Source organism: Acanthopagrus latus, chromosome 17 (assembly GCF_904848185.1).
Source record: "Acanthopagrus latus isolate v.2019 chromosome 17, fAcaLat1.1, whole genome shotgun sequence".
NCBI classification, from domain to species: Eukaryota; Metazoa; Chordata; class Actinopteri; order Spariformes; family Sparidae; genus Acanthopagrus; species Acanthopagrus latus.
In genome coordinates this window covers 22,679,551-22,701,772 of record NC_051055.1, presented here as the reverse complement: position 1 = coordinate 22,701,772, position 22,222 = coordinate 22,679,551, and the positions used below count along the sequence as shown (strand labels likewise).

Sequence of the window (22,222 nt, the reverse complement as noted above, 5' to 3'; positions counted from 1 at the left end):
GTGAGTTTTATACTGCCACACCGACACTAACACCTACTGTGTATCACACCCATCACCTGTTTGACCTTCTGCTCTAACGGCAGCGCAACAGGACGATCACAGTACACACACATAGATTTATGAACAGTTTTTTAAGCCGTCACCACACTGACCTCTGCACTCAGGAACACCTGCACCAGATTCACTTCCCTCTCATGACTATGGGTACAGTGCATGTTTGTTAGTACTGATGTCTGTGTGTGTCTGTTTGTGTGTGCGCATGTGACCTTTTTTAATTTGATTCTCTATTTTGCTGATTTTCGACTTATTCGTCTTTTTTAAAACCCTGTTTGAGATGCACTCAGGAGGTGCAACAGAAATTAACTTCATATACCTGCACAATGGCAATAAAAGGTATTAAAACGCTTTCTAAAAACAATATCTAAAAAGTCAGTCAAGCTGTACTGTGTGTGGACCAATGGGACTCTGGAGCAGAGATCCTCCCTCTTCAGGGTTTATGCCAAACTAGGTCGAAGCTAAAGATAATATACTGGTCTAGTCTGGAATATGTCAGTATGATATCAGTTCATCCAGCAAGACCATTGTTGTGTTTTGGTGCTGGTCTGTCCTGTTTTTTTGTTTTTCCCAGCAGCGCCAGGAAGGCGGCATGCTCCTTTTAGTTTAACCTGAACACATGTGGCAGGCAGGCAGGCAGGGATCCCCTCCAACAACTGACCACTAAACTCTATGGATCTGATCGGACCCTCCCCCGAGAAGCTCTGACAGAACTTTGGTAGTTACTTTACAGGCTGCTGCTCAGCTGTGAGACGTAATCCTCTTTGGATCGCTGCGCCTGAGGCCTAAATCCAAACTGAAGTGAGCCGATGACAGCCCCAGATGTGACGTCACTGCGGGCGCACGGAGCGATTCGGGGATTCGGTGCGTGGCAGTCGGAGTTGGGTCGGGCCAGCAGCGGAGGAAGAAGAAGAAGAAGAAGAAGAAGAAGAAGAAGAAGAAGAAGAAGAAGAGGAGAGCGAACATCTGGATCTAAAAGGGAGGAATAATGCGGGATTACGCGGGACTCCTGAGGCTTTCACGCGTCAGTGTGAACTGAAGCTCCTGCGGGTGTTTTCGTGAGGGGAAGAAGAAGTTGGCACACAAATCTTCGGCATGGATCAGTCCGTCGCGATTCAGGAAACATTGGAAAGGGAAGAAAACTGCATCATAGTATCCTTTTTTTGTCTGCGCCAGGGGCTTTTATGGTATAATAGCAAATTAAAGGATGAGCTGCTTCAAACTAAGTCGAAGTGTGTTGAAGAATAACCAGAGCTGGGAGGGAGGCAGGCCTGTCAGACTGACACTCTGGCCCTACACATGTGGACATCTCTCTGAGTGGACAGTCCAGCAGCACTGAGGCTGTGATTTAAACCCGGGCCGTGTATTTACAGCGCGTGGAGTTTAAAGGACGAGTGTGGGTTTAGTCGGGTGTGACTTCTCCGAGGAAATGGTCCAACACCTGTAGTGACACCTTTCATCCACAAGGTGGCAACTGTGTGTCACCAGCTGCAGCTCCCTGCGTGTCTGTGGAGGCTGTACTGGGAGAGACATGGAGCCTTAACTTAAAGTGGCACTCCACTCATTTTTCATATTAATGTGTGTTTACTCATCTCGGGGAGTAACATAAAGCCTCTCGTGGCTCCAGTGATGCCATGTTTAAGTTGCATTGTGGGTAATGTAGGCGTCAGTGTTGGACTCATTGTGGACAGTTTAAAAAAAAAAAAAGAACAGCAGAACCAGATAAACCACCTCATCTGCTCGTCACATTCCTCTTCCTGTTCAAAATGTGGCGCCTACGTTACCCAGAATGCAGCTCAGCCAGTGAGTGACATCACTGGCTGAGTCAATTTATCAATTTACAACACTTGTAAACATGCTTTAATGTGGATAATATCGGTAGTTACTCTTTAATTTGAACTAGCAACACTGACACAAATCAAATTTTAATGTTAAGGTGTACACTCAGGAAAATGATTTTCACATATTAAAGATGAAAGTACAATTAATTTCATTGTTATAATATTATGATATTATATAATAAGATAAGATTTTTTGTAGTAGAGGTTGAGATATTATATAAATTTTACATACTGATGTGTATTTTATTCTTTAAAAATGTATAAAAGTATATCCAATGGGACTTAAAGTGTGTGAAATATAGTGGAAATGTTATAAAATAAGTAGCCTAGATGACTTAATTAACAAATTATCTGTCATGTAATTTCTCAAGTCAATAATATGTCAAAAGATTGTGAGAAATTATACAATCGTCACAACTGCTGTCTCCAAGTTGCTTTGTTTTACTTTTGTTTTTCTTTTCCTTTCTTTCTTTTCACTTACAAAAATAGTATTTCAGTCGACTCACCATTGCAGCTCTTGTACTTAGCTCTGTTTTTATAGCTATAAGTTACAAAGAAAATTTCAACTTTGCTCACTGTACCCAAAATATCAGCTGAAATGAGAAAAGGGTCATATTTCCTGCCACTGAAGGAACACATTTCCATTAATATCCTTAACTGAACTGAACATGCTGTCCAGTGTGACGTCCTCTTTGACGACATCACAGAGAGCAGACTGCTGGGACTGGTGGAGTCCGCAGAGGAACATGCGTGAGTTTGAATGGACAGCACAAATCAACATGGCTTCTCTGTATTACTGAACAATATAATTGTGTGCTATGCAATCCGGGGCAACAACACAAACTGGCCCTTAGAAAAATGACCACAGAGTTGCGTCGACCTGTCTGACACAGTAGTCTAAATTATATCTTACATGAATAGAGTAGTATTTACTCCAGAGCTGTAAGGCTGTTATGTTGGCTGGCATTATATTTTACAACAAGCGTCTTTTTGTTGCATCAGGCATAAAGATACTGCTGATTCATTATACTGAAATGTAATTTTAAAAACTGACTAATCAGAATGTTGTTCTATTTTGAAGAATCTTTATTTACACCCATCGAAGGATGGCCATTACTGCCGACGACGTGTCACTGGAGGACGTCATACCCATCTGCCTCGACTTTGCTGTTGTGGAGGGTGAGCTCCTTTCATATGTTGCACCTCTTTGCAAATAGACTGCAAATAGGCCGTCAGATAATCTAAAGATAACCACTGTTTCTTACGACATGATGGTTATATCTCTGAAGCATCCTGACAAGAGTTTCTCATGCTGCACTCTTTCTAGTTTCCTCACCAGAGGAACTTGCGGTAGTGGGTGAGTCACCTTTTGTTCTCGTTACAGCTCAATTTCAGTATGCCACATAAGCACCCCACCACATGAAACATGTATTTTATGTATTTTTTTTTGTTCTTGATCTAGGTGGTGATACCAGAGTGAGGGTAAGCTACCAGGAAGAGGAGTTGGAGCTCAGACTTCCTTTCGGGTCTCACTCGCGGCTCTTCCTCGGCGAGGTCAACAGGGCGTGGAGCGGTGGGTCAGAGACATAGCTGTGTGGTCTAAGTGTGCTTTTATTGAGGATTCTCACAGCCTTTGAAAAATCCTTAAAATCTACTATTAGACATGGATAGCAATTCATAACTTTAGATGCTCTGTTCTGAGCAAAGTAGGAGGGACATGTGTGCGTAAACCAGTTCAAATAATCTGCTCTGAACATCTGTTTGAAAGAGAACCTGCTCAGCCAGTCTTCAGTTTACTTCCTCGAGGTGACATCATGTAGCCACAGATACACTTTAGATAGAGACAGACATTCTTTAATTTTACTGCACCGGAAAATTCATTTAAAAAACGGAAGTCAAAAAACACAGATACATTTATGAGACTGTTGGCGGCTGTGGTCAGCAACTTGCATCACTTTTAGTGCTACAAACTGGCGGCGTCGCTCCATCTGTCAGTCATTGACAGGGTGTACATGAGGCCTGGCTGAAGGACGAGGGAGAGAGAGAGAGAGAGAAGGGGTGGGGTTTGGATGGTGTACTCTGCAGCATAGTTTCAAGGCAAGCACACAGTCAAGATGAAAACCATTTAAAAAAAAAGACATGAAACTTCCTCTTCGGTGCTTCTTGAGTAGTTTTAGCACTTTCTGTATCCTGGTCATCTGAATGGAGCAGGCCACTGAAAGTCTGATGGATGGTCTGCTCTGTTAGGGATGCGTCACTCCGGTTACCGGATCATTATTTTTCACCGTGGATCGCTTGGCGTAAAAGAAGGGATATGTTGTTTGTGGCACATGTTTCCTGATGTGAGCCACAAAGGCCTTTAACCTGGTGAGGGAAAAACCAGTGATGGACAGATTAAATAACCTGGCACCTGCCGCTGTTAAGAGGAGGAGTGTGAAAAACGGTCAAGGTAAGTGGATAAAAGCGAGGCAGCGGCTTCAACTTGTGATCACATTCAAGGGAGAAAGACCAAGAAGTGGGAAGCCATGAATCTTACCATCGCTGTTGCTCTAGCTTCTCTATTTCTGACTAAAAACAAAGCAGAAAAAGCAGTTTTGATTTTTGTTCCATTCTTCACTCACACAATATTGCCGCCACCCTTACTAATCCTAATTCTCTCCCTTCCTATGTCCGTCTCTTCAGATGTTTGCAAGTCTCCCACACAGGTACCGAAGTTCGAATGGATCAACAAGTACCACAAAGGACCCAGAGGCCAGGGAGTTGTCAAACAGGCACTCACACCCCTGAGCACAACGCTCAATAAACTCAGCCAGCACCGGAAAACAGGTTTGTCGTCTTAGTTCTCGTAGTAGATGTTCACAGCCTGCGTCATGATTGCCCATAAATGTCACTCAATCGCAAAAAGTCCAATGATGATGGGAAATGCTCTTCTTTGTCTTGTCACCCCTTGCATGATGCAAGTGTACATCAAAAGGGTTACATAGTAAAAATAGGTGGTTTTTGCAAGTACCACTTCCTCTAAATGCACTCAGCTCCCGTCCGCATCTGGGCTGTGGCAGACTTACCCAGAACCAGCGAGGGCGCCAAGTGGGGTTGGCCTCTCTCAAGAAAGACATTTTGACATGTCCTTGCAGAAACATACAGGTACAGCCAATCACATTAATTATATGTGTGACTCCATTCCATTTCAACGTGATGATTTGCAGGATTCGGCTGTTGCTGTTTAACACAGAGCGCAAAGTCGATCGTAGAGTCTCATTGGCGAGCCACCAACCTGCAACGACTCAGCATGCAGCGATCTGTCTCCAGAATCGCTGGCGCCCAGAAACATCCCAAACACAGCAGAATAATCAGAGAATAAGTAAACACAGGTAGAGGGCAGGGGTCTCTGCAAATATAGACATTGAGAGTATTGTTTTGTATGGGCCAATACATTGGGTTTTTTAGGGTGGAAAATACTGCATAGTATACCTTTACGTGTCAGAGTAATGTGAAATGAATTCTCTTGAAACCTTTTTAGTAACACTTGTGGTTATGCTGCCTGCCACGACATGTGGAAATGACTACTACGAAATAGCAAAAGCGGGATGATGTTTGTTTTTAGCCTGGACTATGGACGGCATTTGGTTGCCAAGCCTAAGAGGCTATTTGTGCAGACAGTGCTATTCAACCAGTGGGCCGTGAACCTAATGCAGCCCTTTGATCATTTTGAGAGTATGCTAATTAAGCAATTCATTAGTTGCGTCTGATGCCAAGAAAAAAACATACTTTATTTCATCAAAAAAGATTTAACCCAGGCCATTAAAGGAAATCAATGTGATGGCCTACTTTAAAGAGGCTATACTTTTTCAAAATAAAACAATAACTAATAAAAAAGTGCATTGTTTGATTTAATGCACTTTAATTTTGGACTGAGGCCCACATTGGTCTAAACCTTGTTTTGTGTACACTCTCTTTATTCTCATATTTGTCTGACATAGGGAATGTAAAAGCCTCTGTCCTTTACACTTATCACTTGACATGGCCCAAGTAGTTGATTAGATGAATTTTAGTTAATGATCAAAATTATAAGGGAGAGAAACAGTCAGGGCTTTTAAAGTAGAGTTTCTTCAACCTGTCAAGTAATTAAACAATAAACATACACACACACACATATATATGAAAAACTGCAGCAAGATCCATTATGACATGAGTCATTCTGTGACACATACAATTTGTACGCCTTGTGTAATTTGCCTTACATGCTAATGGGCCATTTCGGATGGATTTCATGCAACATCATGCTTCTGCACGCTTCGGTTAGAAACCATGCCGTTCATTAGCTACGCTTGTAATAAAATTTTCGCCAATGCAAAAGAGCAAACAAAACTATAATCTTCATATAGAAACATTTTTTGTTTGTTTGTTTGTTTATCAATAGTTTCTTTTCACTGTGTTTAACTACATGACACATTGCCAGGGACTTTTTTTTTCACACATATATAAACACAAAGACTATTTACAGAAGTGATGTGCTTCTACTTGGAGTGCAGGAGACTCACTTCCTCACAGTATTGATGTGCAGCAAAGCATTTCCCGCTGTGTCTCTGTGCACCGGTGGACTGGTGTGTGTTGGCGCAGCCTCCCTGTCTCTGCAGCAGCAGGGGAGGGGAGCTAAACTCCTCCTACTACGGCGTTTAGCATGGGCACGTCTCAAACACACTGGACATTGCTCTTGTACACAGAATGCGTGGGAGCGGTGCAGGGAGATGTCTAGGGTGATGAGAGACTCTGGTATGAACAACATTCCTACATTTGTCTATGTCCGAGGCGGTTGAGAGGAGGGACGCCATTGCCTCACTGTTGTAGCAGTCGGTCTGTCCTTATTAGGTAGCTTTCGTTGCTAACGCTAGCGCGGACAGTAGTAGTTGGTGTTATTCCAAAGAAGCTAACTGTGGCCAGATTAGCTTGAGGGCCAGTTTTTTTTTCGCAAAAGGGCGGAATAATTTGTAGTTCATAATCTTTGTGGTGTCATAAGTGTTGTCTGCTGCTGCTTTAATGTCAAGCTAAAGTTAGTGTTAGCTCGTTGGTACTGTATTAACTGTTAACCATAAGTCCAGGCTAATTAATGTTTGTGATGTTTCTGGTCGCTAACGTTACTGTATGTGACAGAAAATGACACACCTGCCGTGCTCGGTGTGGCAATAACGTGTTTTTAGTGACAGTGAATTGTGTCAGTCATTGAGACACTGTCTTTGTCCTGCCTCTTGGGCAAATGTGCCTCTTTATTCTCAGGCTGTTTTCAGTCTGAGACTTTCACTTGTGGCTTATCCTCTTAGCTTAGCCCGTTAGCTTTTAAATCAGTTGCCTGTAAACTTTCCTCTGGCCTCCTCTCAATGAGATTAAAGGTGCTTTTACTGTCTCCACTCGTGAGAAAAATCCACTGTTGTCATTCATTGGCAAGGTGAGAGGAACCTTTTTTTTTTTTTTAAAAATGTAAATTAGAGCTTTAGTTGGGAGTAAAGTTAAGTCACTGAAATGGTTCCTCTGCAGTTTTATTACCTGTAGGTTCAGACCAGGAAGGGAAGTTGTGCAATGCTGACCTTTGTGCAGATGTGGTTTGAAAGCTATGACAGTTTTAATTCTGAAGAGTCAGAGGCTCGATATAACAACTTGACATTTGCTCCTGAGTGTAGATAGAAAGGCGTGGGTCTGTGAAATCGCTTTTAGTCAGACTGCATGCCTTGCAAAGTGGTTTCAAAGTTTAGTTAAGCTCATTAGCTGGTCAAGAATACTGAAGCATGAATGTGAAAAATGCAATGTAATACATTAACTGAGCTCCTCACACTAAGGACCCTCTCCTTCAAGTAATGGTTGCATTAAAACAGTCTCAGTATTGGTTAAGTTTAGTTATGAATGTAATGAAAGTATTGCATTTTATTATTCAGCTTTAAGATGAAAAAAGCAATGTGCCATATTTTTTCTGCAAGACTGTTATCTTGTGGTTGTCTCAACAGGGCACAACGTTTTCACACTTTTTTTTTTCTTTTTTTTTTAATGACACCACAAACTGCGCTGTCAGTGCTATTCATCTGAGACCGTACATAAGTTAATATTTTCTGATAATGACTAACATTTGTGTGTTTAAATCAAGCTTCAGGAGTTGTTTGACTCTTTTTTTTGCCAGTTCAAATTATTTTTTACAACAAAAATCTCAGAAATGTGGCACAGTAATTATTGCTTTTTTCATATTCATGAAGGACTCTATAATACTGTGTTTCATGTATCACTATTATCCAAATTGGCTCAGAATGTATGCTTTTAAGTCACTGTACCATAAGCTTGAAGATGCAAATTATAAAGCAGCGATATCTGTCAAAATGAGTCCTTGCAATCCAGAGCTTACAGTAATTATTACTCTGGAGAGCTTTTATTTCAAAAGGTGAGGGTTGAGTCTCTTCCGTCTTGAATCTTGAGTCATTTGGACGGTTGCATGTGGGGGTTTTCTGTTCCATCTGAAATTTTCTGAAAGTGTTTCACACTTTGCTGACAGTTTTCTCAGTCAAACAAGAGGCCATCTTGTTTTCCTCTTCCAGTGTCACTGCTTTTGAAGTGAGACTTCAATTGATTTTTCTAGGCTTCTTTAAAAAAGAAAGAAAGAAAGACAAGCCAGTTTTTACAAAATTAAACAAACAGCATCAGCATTTCTGACATGTTGACCTTTTCTCAAAGTATTGTACACAGATCACAACTGCCTGTTTTCTCAGAAAAGAGGAGAAAAGAAAAATCCTTTTATAAAACAAAGTCTTAGCAGAAATAATGTTTTATGACCACTGTGGTTAGAATGATAGAAGCGTAGATTTTTTTTTTTTTTTTATTGTCATCACTAACTCACACTTTGGTGCCGCTTGAGACATGGCTGTGGCAAAAATTGTACCCTTGTGGCACAAATTAGATTAGTTTGGACAGCAGATATCCATGTCTGGTCACTAAATGTCAGTGTACTATATACGCATGTTCCTCACAATGCATGCTGCACACAAATAGACCTGTAAACAAGTGCGTTACAGGTTGTGAGTTAGTTTTAAGAAACAAATGGGCTTTCAGTTTTGAAATGGAGGTCATTATGCTCTATTAACCAAATGTTTTTGGCTGTACATTTTTTCTTTAATCATCGTATTTACAAAATCCCCTAATCCTTAGTTCTAGAGCTGCAACAATCAATCAGTCAGTTGTCAACTTAACCACCAGTTCACTGGTTTGGGTGGGGAAGAAAGTCAAACCTTTTGTGAATCCAACCTCTGAAATGTGAATATTTACTGGTTTCTTTACACCCCAATGTCAGTAAACTGAATATCTTTGGGTTTGCAACAGTTGAGGATGTCAAAAGATTTTCATTTTCTACATTTACTGAGAAAATAAGTGACCAAGTAATCAACAGTAGAAAGAACTGTTAATTGCCGCCTCAGTTTGTTGATACATAAACTTGAAGTTGAAGTATTGTGTCTGTGTAAGGAAACTAAAAACAGCCTTGAGCACCACCCTGATGATGGCAAGATAGCCATTGTGTGGCATGTTTTTAATTTTGGACAGAAGCACACACTGGTCTAAACCTTGTTTTGTGTACACTCTCTTTATTCTTATTTTTGTATTAACATAACCGCTCCTTGATGGATTAAATATGATTTAAGAGCATGGTCCCATATTAGGTTTTCTTGTGAGATGTGCTGTTGGTCATGTGCACAGCCATAACTTTGTCAAGTTAAATTTCCTGCTCAAAGAACCTGACTTTCCCTTTGAGAGGAGCCAGCTGTGCTCCCTGCCAAGCTGCAGGGGACAGGGGCCATGCTGTCTCATACTCCACACTCACCCATTAAATCCAGCTACTTAGGATGCAATAACTGTAACTGACTGCGAAAGACTGCCACAGTCGATTGAGCGCAAGAACTCAGCCCTGACTCGGCACTTTTGTGAATGACTTTTGTGTTATTTTGAGTGTTTGTGTTTATTTTAAGACACAGCTTATTGTCCATGTCGATAATTAAAGGTGAAATATGGGTTTGCTTTGGGCTGGTGTGTTTTTATGAGTGAGTTGTCCTAGGGCAGAGTTTTAGGTAATGTTGATGAGTAGGTCTACAGCAAGACACAGCGCAGGCAGGTTTGATAAACATGGTGCAGAACTGTACATTTGCATTTATGGTATGTGTTTTAGTACTGTGAACAAGCAAACTAAACAAATACTTAAACAATCTTCCTTTTCGCTGCTCTTGCTCATCCCTAACAGAGAAATCCTCGGACAAAAAGGGAACTTCAGAAAAGGAGAAAGGTTCTAACAGTGGCATACAGAAGTCCAGAGCACCTTTAAGCCAAGAGAGGTAAAGCCTTTTATTCATTCACATTTACATGTCCAGTAACACTACCAAAGTGGAAGTAGTGTCACTCAAAGTTGTCCTGTGAAGTTTGCTTGTTAACAAACAACATTTTTTGTTCAAGTGCTACTCACCATTATGTGTTGTTTGAGGCTTAACACTTTTGATAACCTGTATTGTTAATATCCATGTTGACTTGCTAGCTGTATTCTTCCTCACTGCCTTTTGTTCATGCAGTGCTGTGTTTCTTGCCCAGTGGAATAGTTTGAAAAAAATGGCAGAAATGGATATTGCATGCTTTTGCAGGTGCACAAGAGATACTTTAAAGATGAAGCTGAGTAAAGCCTAAACCACGTACTATGTAGCTAGCATCCGAAGTACGAGTGATACGAAAGCAGTATTGCAGTGATTTGAGTACTTTCCTCTACGGCTGCGTGGTTATGAAAAATAGCATAATCACACTTATTTTTGTCAACACTGAGATCACAGTTGTTTAACATGGTTACTCATTGACTTTATAAACATCAAGCATGTATTGAACTTTAAAGATATTTCAACTGAAAAACAAAACAGTGTCTTAGGATTGTCTTACAATAATATGATATATAGAATATGTAACAGCATGCATTGATCAAAATCCAAGCAGTAACTGGCTTGACAGTGTTTTTGCAAATAAAAATTGAGCCACTAGACCTCAGTGAGCTGAGGTAAATGTGCCACAATGTAGGACGGACGAAGTGTGCTGCTATAACACAAGACAAAACGAGAGCATCAAGGTGTAAAGGGAATGCTGCACCATTGTTTTCATAATCATTGGAAGCCAAAATCATAATTGAACATAAAATGTTATTAGTTACCCAGCCCTACTTTCCCCCACAAGTCTCACAACAGCTTAGTAATGAGTTTTTAATGCATGAAAAAGCTGTTCAGACGTAAATTGTGAAGTTGTTCCATCCAGTTGTTTAACCTAGAGGCTACTGCTGCCACTCTTGGAATGAAGCCTATACCCCAAGATGGAGTTTAGTTACAGTATATTCCTGGAAGACTACAGGGTCCAGACATATTACATTTCTTCCTCTCCCATTAGCCTCATTCCATATTGACGGCATTGAAATAGAGATTCTCTCCGTAGCCTGGGTCACTGTAGTGATCATACATATCGTACATTAGGCTTCACTGCTGGTGCACAGTGTAATTCATCTGTTATGCCATAATCTTATTTCTCTTGCTTCAAGGAGAGGATGATGCAGTTAAACTGGAGTATCCTGAATGTGACCTGGCAAAATGTAGAAAGCTACTCAGATAAAAAAATCGAAACAGCCCAGCGATGAAAATCTATTCCCTCTGAGATCACACCAGTGTGACAAAATGACCTTGTTTCTATCTTGGTCTGTCTTCACTCCCTCCCACATCTAACTGTTACTTCTCCTCTCCTGATGTTCAGTCAGGGCATTTCCAGTCGAGAGGACCGGGATGACCTGGTGCGCTCCTCTAGCCACACCCCATCTAACAAAGCTCAGATACTGGCCATGCCACAGTTCGGCCTGCGCGACAACCTTATCAGGTGTGAGCTGCTGAAGAATGAGGACCTTTACACTTACCTGGAGGACTTCAGGTATGTTCTATTTTGCTTGTTGTGTCCTTTTTGTATCTGTTTTGAAAATGTACATGTGTGGCAGGATGTAGAACTAGGTGATGGCATATCACTGTCATCGTGGAAAGACACATTTTTCCTTTCTTTGACATCATTAATGCTTTGATTCTTAGGGTGGGGCTATAGGTGCTTCCATATACTGTTTTATCCAGAGGAGGGGTGTGGTATGCTCCCCAGGTTATTTTCACACCATGCAGTCATGGTGAGCTGTCCTCTGCTCACCAGTTAGGAATCTAAAATAGTGTCTAAAACGTTGTTGGAAGGGAAGGAACAGTGTGAGCTCACAGTGTTAGTGTGTGCACAGTTTGGTTCCTAGAAGTGTCATGTAAAAACAATGAGTCAACATCTTTGGTACTGTATTTGTGTGGACCTAGCTTTTTGCTAAATTAAGCCCCACTGTCTCAGACGCTGTCAAGAAGAGCACCAGCATTAACATACTGGAGCTCAGTTTGTTGCTCTCCATCTCATTTCTTATTTATTGCAGAAATTAATATCCCTGTAGAGGTCTAGACATCTTTTTATTGAGGTTGTTTTGAGGGTTTAAAAATAAGCATTTGCTGAAGTCAGCATCATGGTTTAGCTCTGAACTACACTGCCTCCTGCTGTTAGATCTGTGCCTTAATATTTACACCCAACATTTCAAAGAATTAAAACAAATCTAGATTTAATGGCAATGGGAGAAGGATTGTTGTTAATTACCTTATGCATATTTTTGATCATATGTTTGTAAATTATTTCACAAGTTGTTGGATGTGCTGACTGCTACAGTAGTGAATGTGTTACAGCTGATGCACATAAAAGCTTACATTGTGCTTAAACACATGTGCATTGCCTGCTTTCATCTCATATTACAGAAAATGCATAGAATGCACTCAATACACATGCTGACATGCAGATTCAGAAAAAAGCTCGTAGACGCAGTAGTTTTTGTGTAAAGACAGCTTCAGCATCTTTCTAGGTAGCTCAGGGTAGGACCATTAGGGTAGAAAGCATTGTACAGTTGCGATGACAGTCAGCACAAAATAAAGAGCTCTGTGCTGCGCCTGTTCAGCAGCGTGAGCGGAGCGGCAGCTGCCTGAAGGTTAGAGAAAAGGGCTATTGAATGAAAGGAAACTGTAGAATAAATCTCAGTGGGGATGTAAATGACAAGGGCTTGGCCTTCTTGCCATTCCTCACAGTCGAGGTGTCCTTCAGCAAGGCACTTAAGTGCCAGCGGTCAACAGATGAACCCTTTTGTATTCTCTGTTGTCTCTCAGCTTTGTAACTGTGTGTGTGTGTGCGTGTGTGTGTGTGTGTGTGTGTGTGTGTGTGTGTGTGTGTGTGTGTGTGTGTGTGTGTTTCAAAAATCAAAAGTTGTAATGAACAGCTGTACCCCCAAAGGCAGCCTGAAAAGCTTTCTGTAATAGAAGGGGATGGGAACCGTTTTTGGAAAGCAAAAGGATGGGACGTGTAACACAACACCGACAGCGTCTAGCCTGATGTTTTACATACGTGCCTGGCAGCACTTTCTAAACAATGGCATAACATGGCACGAAGAGTCAGTTACCGCCCCTGGTATAGATGGTGGATGATTTCGTCCTCTGAGGGAAAGTAGCGTCCAGACCTCACATTGTCCCTCTCACTTCTCAGACATTTTTAGTTGATGTTCTTCTTTTGAGTTAGCTGCTGACTGTTGCCAGCTGCCTTTTAATGTGTTGCACACATAACATTGCGTCAAACCGCCACACCCCCGTCCCATCCTGTAGCCTTGTTGCCTCACTCGTTTTACAGATGCTCATTCATCGCTGTTCCTCTGCCTCTCTAACAGCAGGAGAGGAACAATGAGTCTCTACCTTAGAGAATGAATGCCGAGGCAGAATAATTGTGCAACAGGCCTACCTTAAACAGGCTGGATAAAATGCAAGCAAGACTCCGTTCCCAGCTCAAGCTGAATAAGCTAAAGGTGTAGTCAGAGGGGGTTTCTGAAGCTATACAACCACCTGACAAGATCGTTTTGATTAGAGCAGCCCCTTGAATTAATAGGAACATGACTAACAATGCTCATACAGCCTCCATAAAATAAAATCTCTTGACATGAGCTGGTGTCTTTGGCAGTAAAGCAGCAAGGCTTGTTTGACTGTTGTAACCTCCCTTGGTGTGAACTGAGCATTTTTTTAAAAGAGGAGACCCACACAGTCAGCAGGATTAACTCAAAATTATTAGCACATTTAAACAAACTCGCATTGCATTCATATCCCTTGTGCCTAATTCTTTTTACTCCCCATTGTGTTTCAGCTTTTTCCTCGGCACATACAATGTCAATGGACAGCCGCCGAAGGAAAGCCTCAGTCCTTGGCTGAGCCACACTCCCAACCCTCCTGACATATACTGCGTGGGGTAAGTCAAATTCACTCTGCTGGAGGAATAGCCATGCAGTTCTCTTGCTTAATCCCATTACAAAGACAGACATATTCTGTGCCATCCTCTGACCGATGTATGCAACATCGATCTTGTTATGCGTATGAGAACATGGCCGCTGAATCCACTGATCCTGCCTGCCTTTCATTTTAATACTTCGGTGTTAAAGAGTGAGAAAGTTTTGAGAATACATGAAAGCACCGGGTTGAAGCTCAACAAGGGCGTTAAACTCTCTTCCGTTTGTCCTTCTTGACAGTTTTCAGGAGCTTGACCTCAGCAAAGAGGCTTTCTTCTTCAATGACACCCCTAAAGAGATGGAGTGGACAAAGGCTGTGTCTGAGGCCTTGCATCCAGATGCCAAGTATGCCTTAGTAAGAAAGTCTTTTTTTCTTTCCTGTAACCCTGTTTATTGTGTTTTACTACAGCTCTTAACTGCTCGATGATGCTTGGACTGGACCTATTAATTTAACTGCAAAGTGTGCAAAGCTTGTTCAGCTCTTTTTTCGACCGGAGCCTGGTATCGTATTTAGTTTCGACCATACCAACACATCACATGAATTACGACACTAGATAATCCTATGGGACAGTTATGATACTCCTACTTGATGAGCTTAGTCAGTCCGTGTATTTTTGGTCTTTCTCTTTTCCTTTCCCCTCATTCGCTTTCAGCCACTTCCCTTTTCTCAGACTGCTGACTGCAGCTTATTAACTTCCCCTTTTCTTGGCTAGGCTGTTTTCTTCTAGTCATCTTGGGGCTTACAGGATGTCTGTAAGTCACGGAGCTAATATGATGACGTGTCATTTCTTCACAGTGGATGTTCTTGCTAAAACACACTTGGCTGATCTGTATTTGACACTGTAAAGCTCAGCAGGCTGACAAATAAATGTCTTCACCTTCATTTTTAATGTTGGTCTATGTAGGCTTAGGGAGTCTTATGAAAGTTCTTTGCTTCCTCTCATGTGAAACCGCTTCACAGAGACCCCATTTAAGAGTATTCTGACCTTTGACCTTAAGTCAAATCATAAACTACAACTTTAAATAAAGTTGTTTTTGTGGTTACACTTGAAAAGCAGTCAGATGCTGATATAAACAGCAAAAACTGTGTTAAAGCACTTTTATACTTATATGACTTAAAATGCACAGTAAATTCTCACGTTACATTTCTTTGAATGTACCTTCTCCCTTTCCTGTCTAAAAGTCTATTCTGCTCATCCTCTGCTACAGGTGAAGCTGGTGCGTCTGGTGGGCATCATGCTCATCTTCTATGTGAAGAAGGAACACGCAGAGTTCATCTCCGATGTGGAGGCTGAGACTGTGGGCACTGGCATCATGGGAAGGATGGTAAGGACTGATTCTAAAGGCCTTCTTTCACTCACTGGTGCCCATGTGGGTTTGCTGCTGTTGTATAAATATGTTATTGCCAATTTCACACCACAAATTACTATATATATGCTGGATTTTTTTTTAAACCTGGGTGTCACGTCTGTTATCAAGAATGAGGTAACAGCAGAAAGCAGCAGATCATCTACCTCATCAGACTACATCCAAAATACATTAACATATCATATAAGTTGCTATTGAGTGAGACATCTTGTTTCTTTCTCATCCTTGTATAAAGTTGCGCACGAGTTGTACTGACCAGGCTTTTTCAATATCTTTTATGTCAGTCTCATTTTGTCGAGTTTCAAACCAACTTGGCAAAAGGTGCCAAAAACTAAACTAAACTTTATAAATACAGTTTAATGATTCCGCTTTTCATGATGGCATTTGCTTTGGCTTTACATTAAAGACTTTCCATTGCCTTTGTACTGAAATAGGTTCATTATCACACACTCAAGTGTTAAGTGGTTATTAATTAGATAATCAAATGCTCAAATCAGAAAAAATACAAATTTAGGCAAGCACAATGACAGTGTTGTTTCATTAGATAACAACTGCAGGCTGTACATATAGAGCCCATATTATGCACAAAAGGTTTTGCTGTGATGATGAAATGCTTTTCTCTTTTGAATTGCATTTCACTTTGAAACTCATTCTTCCATGAAGCATTAAATCCAGCAGCTCAAGCTTCACTTATCATGCAGCATTGCAGAATATGTTATTCTTGTCGCGTATGCGGCCGTGCTTACTTAGCAGTCCCTGCACTGTCAAGCAGATGGCTGGCTGGTGACCAGTGGGGGCCTTTGAGGGGCTGCTCCATCCTTTTCCTCCAGTAACGAGAGACTGGTTTATGATCTGCACCAAGAGCCATCTGAAACATGCCGGATATCATAGTATTGCATAATATCGGATTACTGTCAAGCAAAGGAGTATATGGCTGCGTACTTTAGAAAACTTTTTCTCCTTCATCTTTCTGCAGGAACTTTCAGTTGTGTTGCTTACATAATTCTGACTGAATTTCACACTCTCTTTCTCTCTGTCAATCACTCATTGACTCGCAGGGAAACAAGGGTGCTGTGGCAATCCGTTTTCGCTTCCACAACTCTGATATCTGCGTGGTCAACTCTCACCTGGCTGCCCACATTGAAGAATACGAGAGACGTAATCAAGACTATAAGGACATTTGCAGTCGCCTCCAGTTTCGGCCACTTGACTTTACCCAGCCTCCACTTACGATCATGAAGCACGAGTATGTATCAAGATAGATGTATCAAGTGGTGTCTTTAGAATTTAAAGGAGATAATTAACGAAAGGACAGACTAAGAATTTGTGGATTTTAAAGTGATATGTTTGCATTAGCGAATAACTGTGATGATAATTAATACATATTTAAGTTGTTTCCATGTTTCTCTTCCTTTAGTGTGATTCTATGGATTGGGGACCTCAACTACAGGATAAGTGATCTTGATGTCGACAATGTGAAGGAGCTAATCAGCAAGAAGGAATTTGAAACGCTGCACAGTTATGATCAGGTAAAATCTCCTCCCTGCTGGATAAATAGTCTTTACTCATCATTCATATTTATGAGTGGTTATACTTACCAGCTGCATATGGTCCTCAGCTCAAGCGGCAGATCGATGAGGAGGCTGTCTTTGTCGGCTTTGTAGAAGGAGAAATTGATTTCCAGCCCACCTACAAATATGACACCGGCTCCGACATGTGGGATACAAGGTAACCTCATATGAACGCCTGACTGTAAATAGCTGGATATAACTTTTTTTAGTATGGAGATGACTTTTCAATGATATGATTCTTGTACATGTTGTACTTTAAAACCACTTGAGAGAGAGCAGAATTAAATCAGGAAACTACCACAAAATTTAATTTGCACTAGTGGCCCTAATAAATCACTCCAGCCGTCCTGTTTAACACTGTTAATTAAAGTTATCGATAAACACGCCTCACAGTTAATGTGGCCCTAAATTGCAGGAGCAGTGTTGTGTGGTATTTTCTGCTCTTTCACCTCCTGCTAAGAGAACTTCCCAGCAGAGATTATGTTATTTACTTTGATGAAGGATGTACAGATACACTGTAAAAACAGATCTAATTTTGGTCTTTATTTATTTTGACACTAAACAATGTAATGATAAACACGCTTGAGCATTAACATCTGTTCTCCCTTCTCCTTTTAGTGAAAAATGTCGCGTGCCTGCATGGTGTGACCGTATCCTGTGGAGAGGGAAGAACATCAAGCAACAGCATTATCAGAGTCACATGGCTCTGAAGACCAGTGACCACAAACCAGTCAGTTCCCTGCTCATCGCTGGGGTAAGCAATTCTGACCTTTTTTTAAACTGGTCTCACCTTAAATATCTTTCGTACAGCTTCTTGTTGTTCAATTCAGTGGTCCTCTTTTTGAAACTCATGCAAATTTTTGACAAATAGGGAAGGGAGAAGACAAGTTGAATCAATGAACAGCACGTTGAGATGCAGCTTTTTTCACTCCCTTCCCATCAACAGGCTCTAACTTTTTGCAAAGTCCATGTTACATAACTATTACTGTATTATTTATGGTTCATGTAACACACATATATGCTGCATTGTCATTTTTCTCATCTGTTCCTACAGATCAAGAGGATAAACACTGAAGCCTATAAGAAGACATTTGAAGAGATTGTACGCAATATAGACAAAATGGAGAATGAGTGTATTCCATCGGTAACCTTGGCCAAGCAAGAGGTAAAGATTCATTACACTCAGTCATATTACATTGTAATGGAAGCTGTAATACCTCTCTGAAAGACATAGTACAATAGTTCCTTCTCATTATGTTCCTTTGATGAATTCAGTAAGTAAACCATCACTAATGAGGCCGTATGTGTTGATCTCAGGCTGTGAGACTAATGTAGATATTTAAAGGATGTATTTAAATGAAATAGAATAGATTTTTTTTTCTCCTCATGGCTACCCCTCCTCTGTTTCAGTTCCACTTTAAAGATGTGAAATACATGCAGCACCAGGCAGAGACATTGAGCCTCTTCAATGACGGGCAGGTCCCGTGTCAGTTTGAGTTTATCCAGAAGCCGAATGAGTCCACGTACTGCAAGCCCTGGCTCACAGCCAACCCCCCCAAAGGCTTTATCGCTCAGGGTGAGTAGCACAGAAAGTCAAGAGTTTCATCCTAGAGTCAAAGATCTGATTTTTAATAAAAGATTGTTATCATGTCTTTTAGGTTTTACAAATTGTAAAGTACAGTGTGAGCCGTGAGGCCAGATCTCTCTTTGATACTGATGTACAGATGCAGTCTTTGTGACTTGCAAGATGAAATTCTGTCACAAGTTAGGATTTTTTACGAACTGAATTCTGACAGTTCAGCCCTGCTGTTATATTTTATGTGTATCTCTCATCATCTAGGTGGTTCTGTGGACATTGAGCTTGAGGTTTTTGTGAACCGCTCAACGGCACCTGATCTCAACTCTGGCAAGGAGCAGATCGAAGATATCCTTGTGCTGCACCTGGAGCGTGGCAAGGACTACTTCATCCCTGTGACAGGGAACTACCTGCCCAGCTGCTATGGCACCTCAATCCATTCATTGTGTCACATGAGGGAACCCATCCAGGACATGCCACAAGAGACCCTCCACAAACTGGTGAGCGCTCCCATGTGCAGAGCAGGGTCGGTGTCCTTGAAATTCCTCTTCTCTGTTCAGGGTTGTCTCCATAAAACGCAGCATAGTTGTTTTTTGTTTTTTATAGCTTTGCAGATTTGGGGTAAAACGGGATCCATTTTGACTTAACTGCTTCTCTTTGTTCTGTTCGTTCTCGACATCAGGCGGAGATGTCAGTAAAGGAGAATGTAGCAAACGCTGAAAAGCCTCTAGACATTCCTAAAGAACTCTGGATGATGGTGGATCACTTGTTTCGCAATGCAATCCAACAGGTCAGTTGTTCGCTTTTTGGCCGGGTTTTGCCTCCTTGCTAAATGTTTTGGTTTTTCTTACAAGGACTTTTCTGCATGCAACAGAAAATAAGGAAAAGGGAATGTTTTAATATTTTAAAGACTTTCTTATGGCTACAAAAACACTAGCTTTGCAGAGCCACTGCACTGATTAAGTGGAGGTAATTAATCTTCAATTTAAATGCGTTAATCCAGGTAATTTAAACAGAGGATTGTGCCTTTTAATTATTTAATTTTGATTAAATAAAAGTCAACTGCACTACGCCTCAAACCAAAAGAGGTAAACTCAGGTGAACTTGTTATTTAACTCCTGTAATGTAATTTAACTCCTTTGTTTAAAAAATGTTTTTAAGGACATACAGATTTAACAGTTGTTGTCTTCTATTTGCAGGAAGACATATTTCAGCAACCTGGGCTTCGGAGTGAATTTGCTGACATAAGAGATTGCCTTGACACTGGCATGCCAGATTCCCTCCGTATCCTTTCAAACCATTACCATCATTATTATCATTGGTTAAAAATGTATTGTGTATCTTTATGTAATATTTTAAAAGGGAAAGAAGCGTAATCCAAACAGATTTTTTGTTGTTTTGACACTGTAAGTATTACCATCCTATATTGAGCCTTTTCTTGACATACAACCTTTGGAGACTTAAACAGGTACATTTGCAACACTGTTCAGTTGCTGTTGATATAAACAGAGCTGAAAGTCAGCACTTTGCCATTTTAGTCTTTTTTTCATTGCAGATACAGTGTGCTGAAATGCTGAGGCAACAATGTCACTTTCTAACTACTCTACTATATATCTGTCAAATCTATAAATAGGTCTGATGTTTAACATGCCCCCTTGAATGAATCCTGGGATAAAACACAATTTGATTACTTTTTTTGCACCTACTACATTTTCAAACATGCAGATTCTGCTGAGGAATTATGTCCTTGACTCTGTATTGACCTGCAGCGGGTAGTAACCACTCAGTGGCAGAAGCCTTGCTTCTATTCCTAGATGCCCTCCCAGAGCCTGTGGTTCCCTTCTCCTTTTACCAACAGTGCCTCGAAAGCTGCTCCAATGCCAGTCAGTGTGAGAAAGTGAGTGACACAGCCCACAGTTAATCAATGATTACCATTATTCTGTTCCTAGATGTGTTATGTTGTTTTATATATTAATGTTTATTTATTTTTCTCTTCAGACAATATCCATGCTACCTCAGTGCCATCAAAATGTGTTCAACTATTTAGCTGCCTTTCTCCGTGAGCTATTGAAGAATTCTGCTGTCAACCGGTTAGATGTCAACATCTTAGGTAAGCAAAGGAAGCTGGTTGCACTTCAGCCTGTTTCTTTTGTAAATGTGTTGTTTTTTTAAGGTTGTTGAGCAAATGAGGAGTAACTAATGAATAAACCAATGGAAAATGAAAATTAATTAAAAAATGTTTATTATTCTGTTCTATTTAGGGATATTATTGATTAACTGCATTAAGAATTGAACTGTTGTAAATGTATTAATAGACAGAGATGGGAACAAATACATCTACAAGTATCTTTCATTAAAACACAAGTGAATACATTCTATACAAACGGATATTATGGCATCTCAGCCATTTAGTAGCATCAGTGAAGGTTGGATTTTGTTGGGCCACTTTTCATATGTTTGTGTTATTAAGTTGTATTACAGCCTGTAATGCCCACTGTCAGCATTCACATTTCTTCAGAACTTATCTTCCATATTTATTTATTTTTTGTTAATATGTTCAATCGAGTAACTTTGTGTTTACTTTTATCTGTTCTTCTAACTCTTAATGTAGCCTTCTCTGATTTAACATTAAAAACATAGTCCTGTTAATGGACTGTTTGCATGTATTACCTCTTCTAAAACTGGCAGTTTTTCTAAAAGAGAACGTATGAATGTAGTTAAAAAAAGGAACTGTAGTGATGTCTAAATATGATGATCATTTTACAATTTTGATTTATTACATTGAGTCTCTTCTCATCTTCTCCAACACATTTGTTTAGGCATGAAAGTAAGAATTCTGCTAATACAGATAATACAATACAACAAAGAAAAAGAACCCTTTGTTATACTTTGCAGTATTAATATTTGATGTTCTTTCTGCACAGCCACCATTTTTGCCTCCTTGCTCCTGAGGTCACCAACAAAGCAGGATCTTGCAGAAAAGCGGAAGACTCAGGAGTTCTTTCAGCACTTCCTGACACAAGGGTCCACTTAGATGGAGGACTGAAGCTGAACACTAAAAACTGTACAGTCCAGTATTTGAAATAAATTGTAATGATTTGTTATATTTTTTAGATGGCTCTTTGTATAGATGCAGAGTATAATTACTGTAAGTGACAGTTCTTAATCTGATATTAGGTTGTTTCAGAGCAATGTTTGTCAGCTGTTGATGCACAAAGTTTATTGTATATCATTGAGCATCTGTAGAGATAACAATTTTTAATGTATATTTTATTTAAAAAAATGTATTTTAATGTTTCTGATCTCAACATCATGTTGTTTTTCTATATAAAACTATTAGAAACAAGATGTGTGTCACTGTTGATTTTATTATCAGTCCACCTTGTAAATAAGAATA

General features: G+C 40.4%; 1 protein-coding gene across 3 annotated transcripts; it reads left to right on the top strand.

Moving 5' to 3' along the window:
- Positions 1–951: 951 nt before the first annotated feature.
- Positions 952–22,187, top strand: inpp5b (inositol polyphosphate-5-phosphatase B). Of its 3 annotated transcripts, XM_037073011.1 has the most exons (23): positions 952–1,206; positions 2,566–2,645; positions 2,977–3,074; positions 3,223–3,252; positions 3,358–3,468; positions 4,578–4,721; positions 10,159–10,249; positions 11,688–11,858; positions 14,172–14,273; positions 14,551–14,665; positions 15,520–15,636; positions 16,737–16,924; positions 17,096–17,207; positions 17,297–17,406; positions 17,868–18,003; positions 18,304–18,414; positions 18,660–18,825; positions 19,090–19,325; positions 19,508–19,615; positions 20,025–20,109; positions 20,595–20,722; positions 20,824–20,935; positions 21,750–22,187. In XM_037073011.1, the coding sequence occupies exons 1-23, from the start codon at positions 1,150–1,152 to the stop codon at positions 21,857–21,859; spliced, it is 2,718 nt and encodes a 905-aa protein (XP_036928906.1). In that variant the 5' UTR covers positions 952–1,149; the 3' UTR covers positions 21,860–22,187. The 3 variants fall into 3 exon arrangements, with proteins under 3 accessions (XP_036928906.1, XP_036928908.1, XP_036928907.1); XM_037073013.1 differs by lacking the exons at positions 952–1,206; positions 2,566–2,645; positions 2,977–3,074; positions 3,223–3,252; positions 3,358–3,468 and adding an exon at positions 4,033–4,344; XM_037073012.1 differs by lacking the exons at positions 952–1,206; positions 2,566–2,645; positions 2,977–3,074; ... (1 more) ...; positions 3,358–3,468; positions 4,578–4,721 and adding an exon at positions 6,520–6,668.
- The last annotated feature ends 35 nt before the right edge of the window (positions 22,188–22,222 follow it).

Excerpts from the sequence above, each read along its gene's own strand:
- inpp5b (XM_037073011.1), top strand. The coding sequence starts at position 1,150 with ATGGATCAGTCCGTCGCGATTCAGGAAACATTGGAAAGGGAAGAAAAC. Across the intron at positions 1,207-2,565 it reads GGGAAGAAAACTGCATCATA|GCTGTCCAGTGTGACGTCCT; the intron begins GTATCCTTTTTT and ends TGAACTGAACAT. Across the intron at positions 18,415-18,659 it reads TAACCTTGGCCAAGCAAGAG|TTCCACTTTAAAGATGTGAA; the intron begins GTAAAGATTCAT and ends CCTCTGTTTCAG.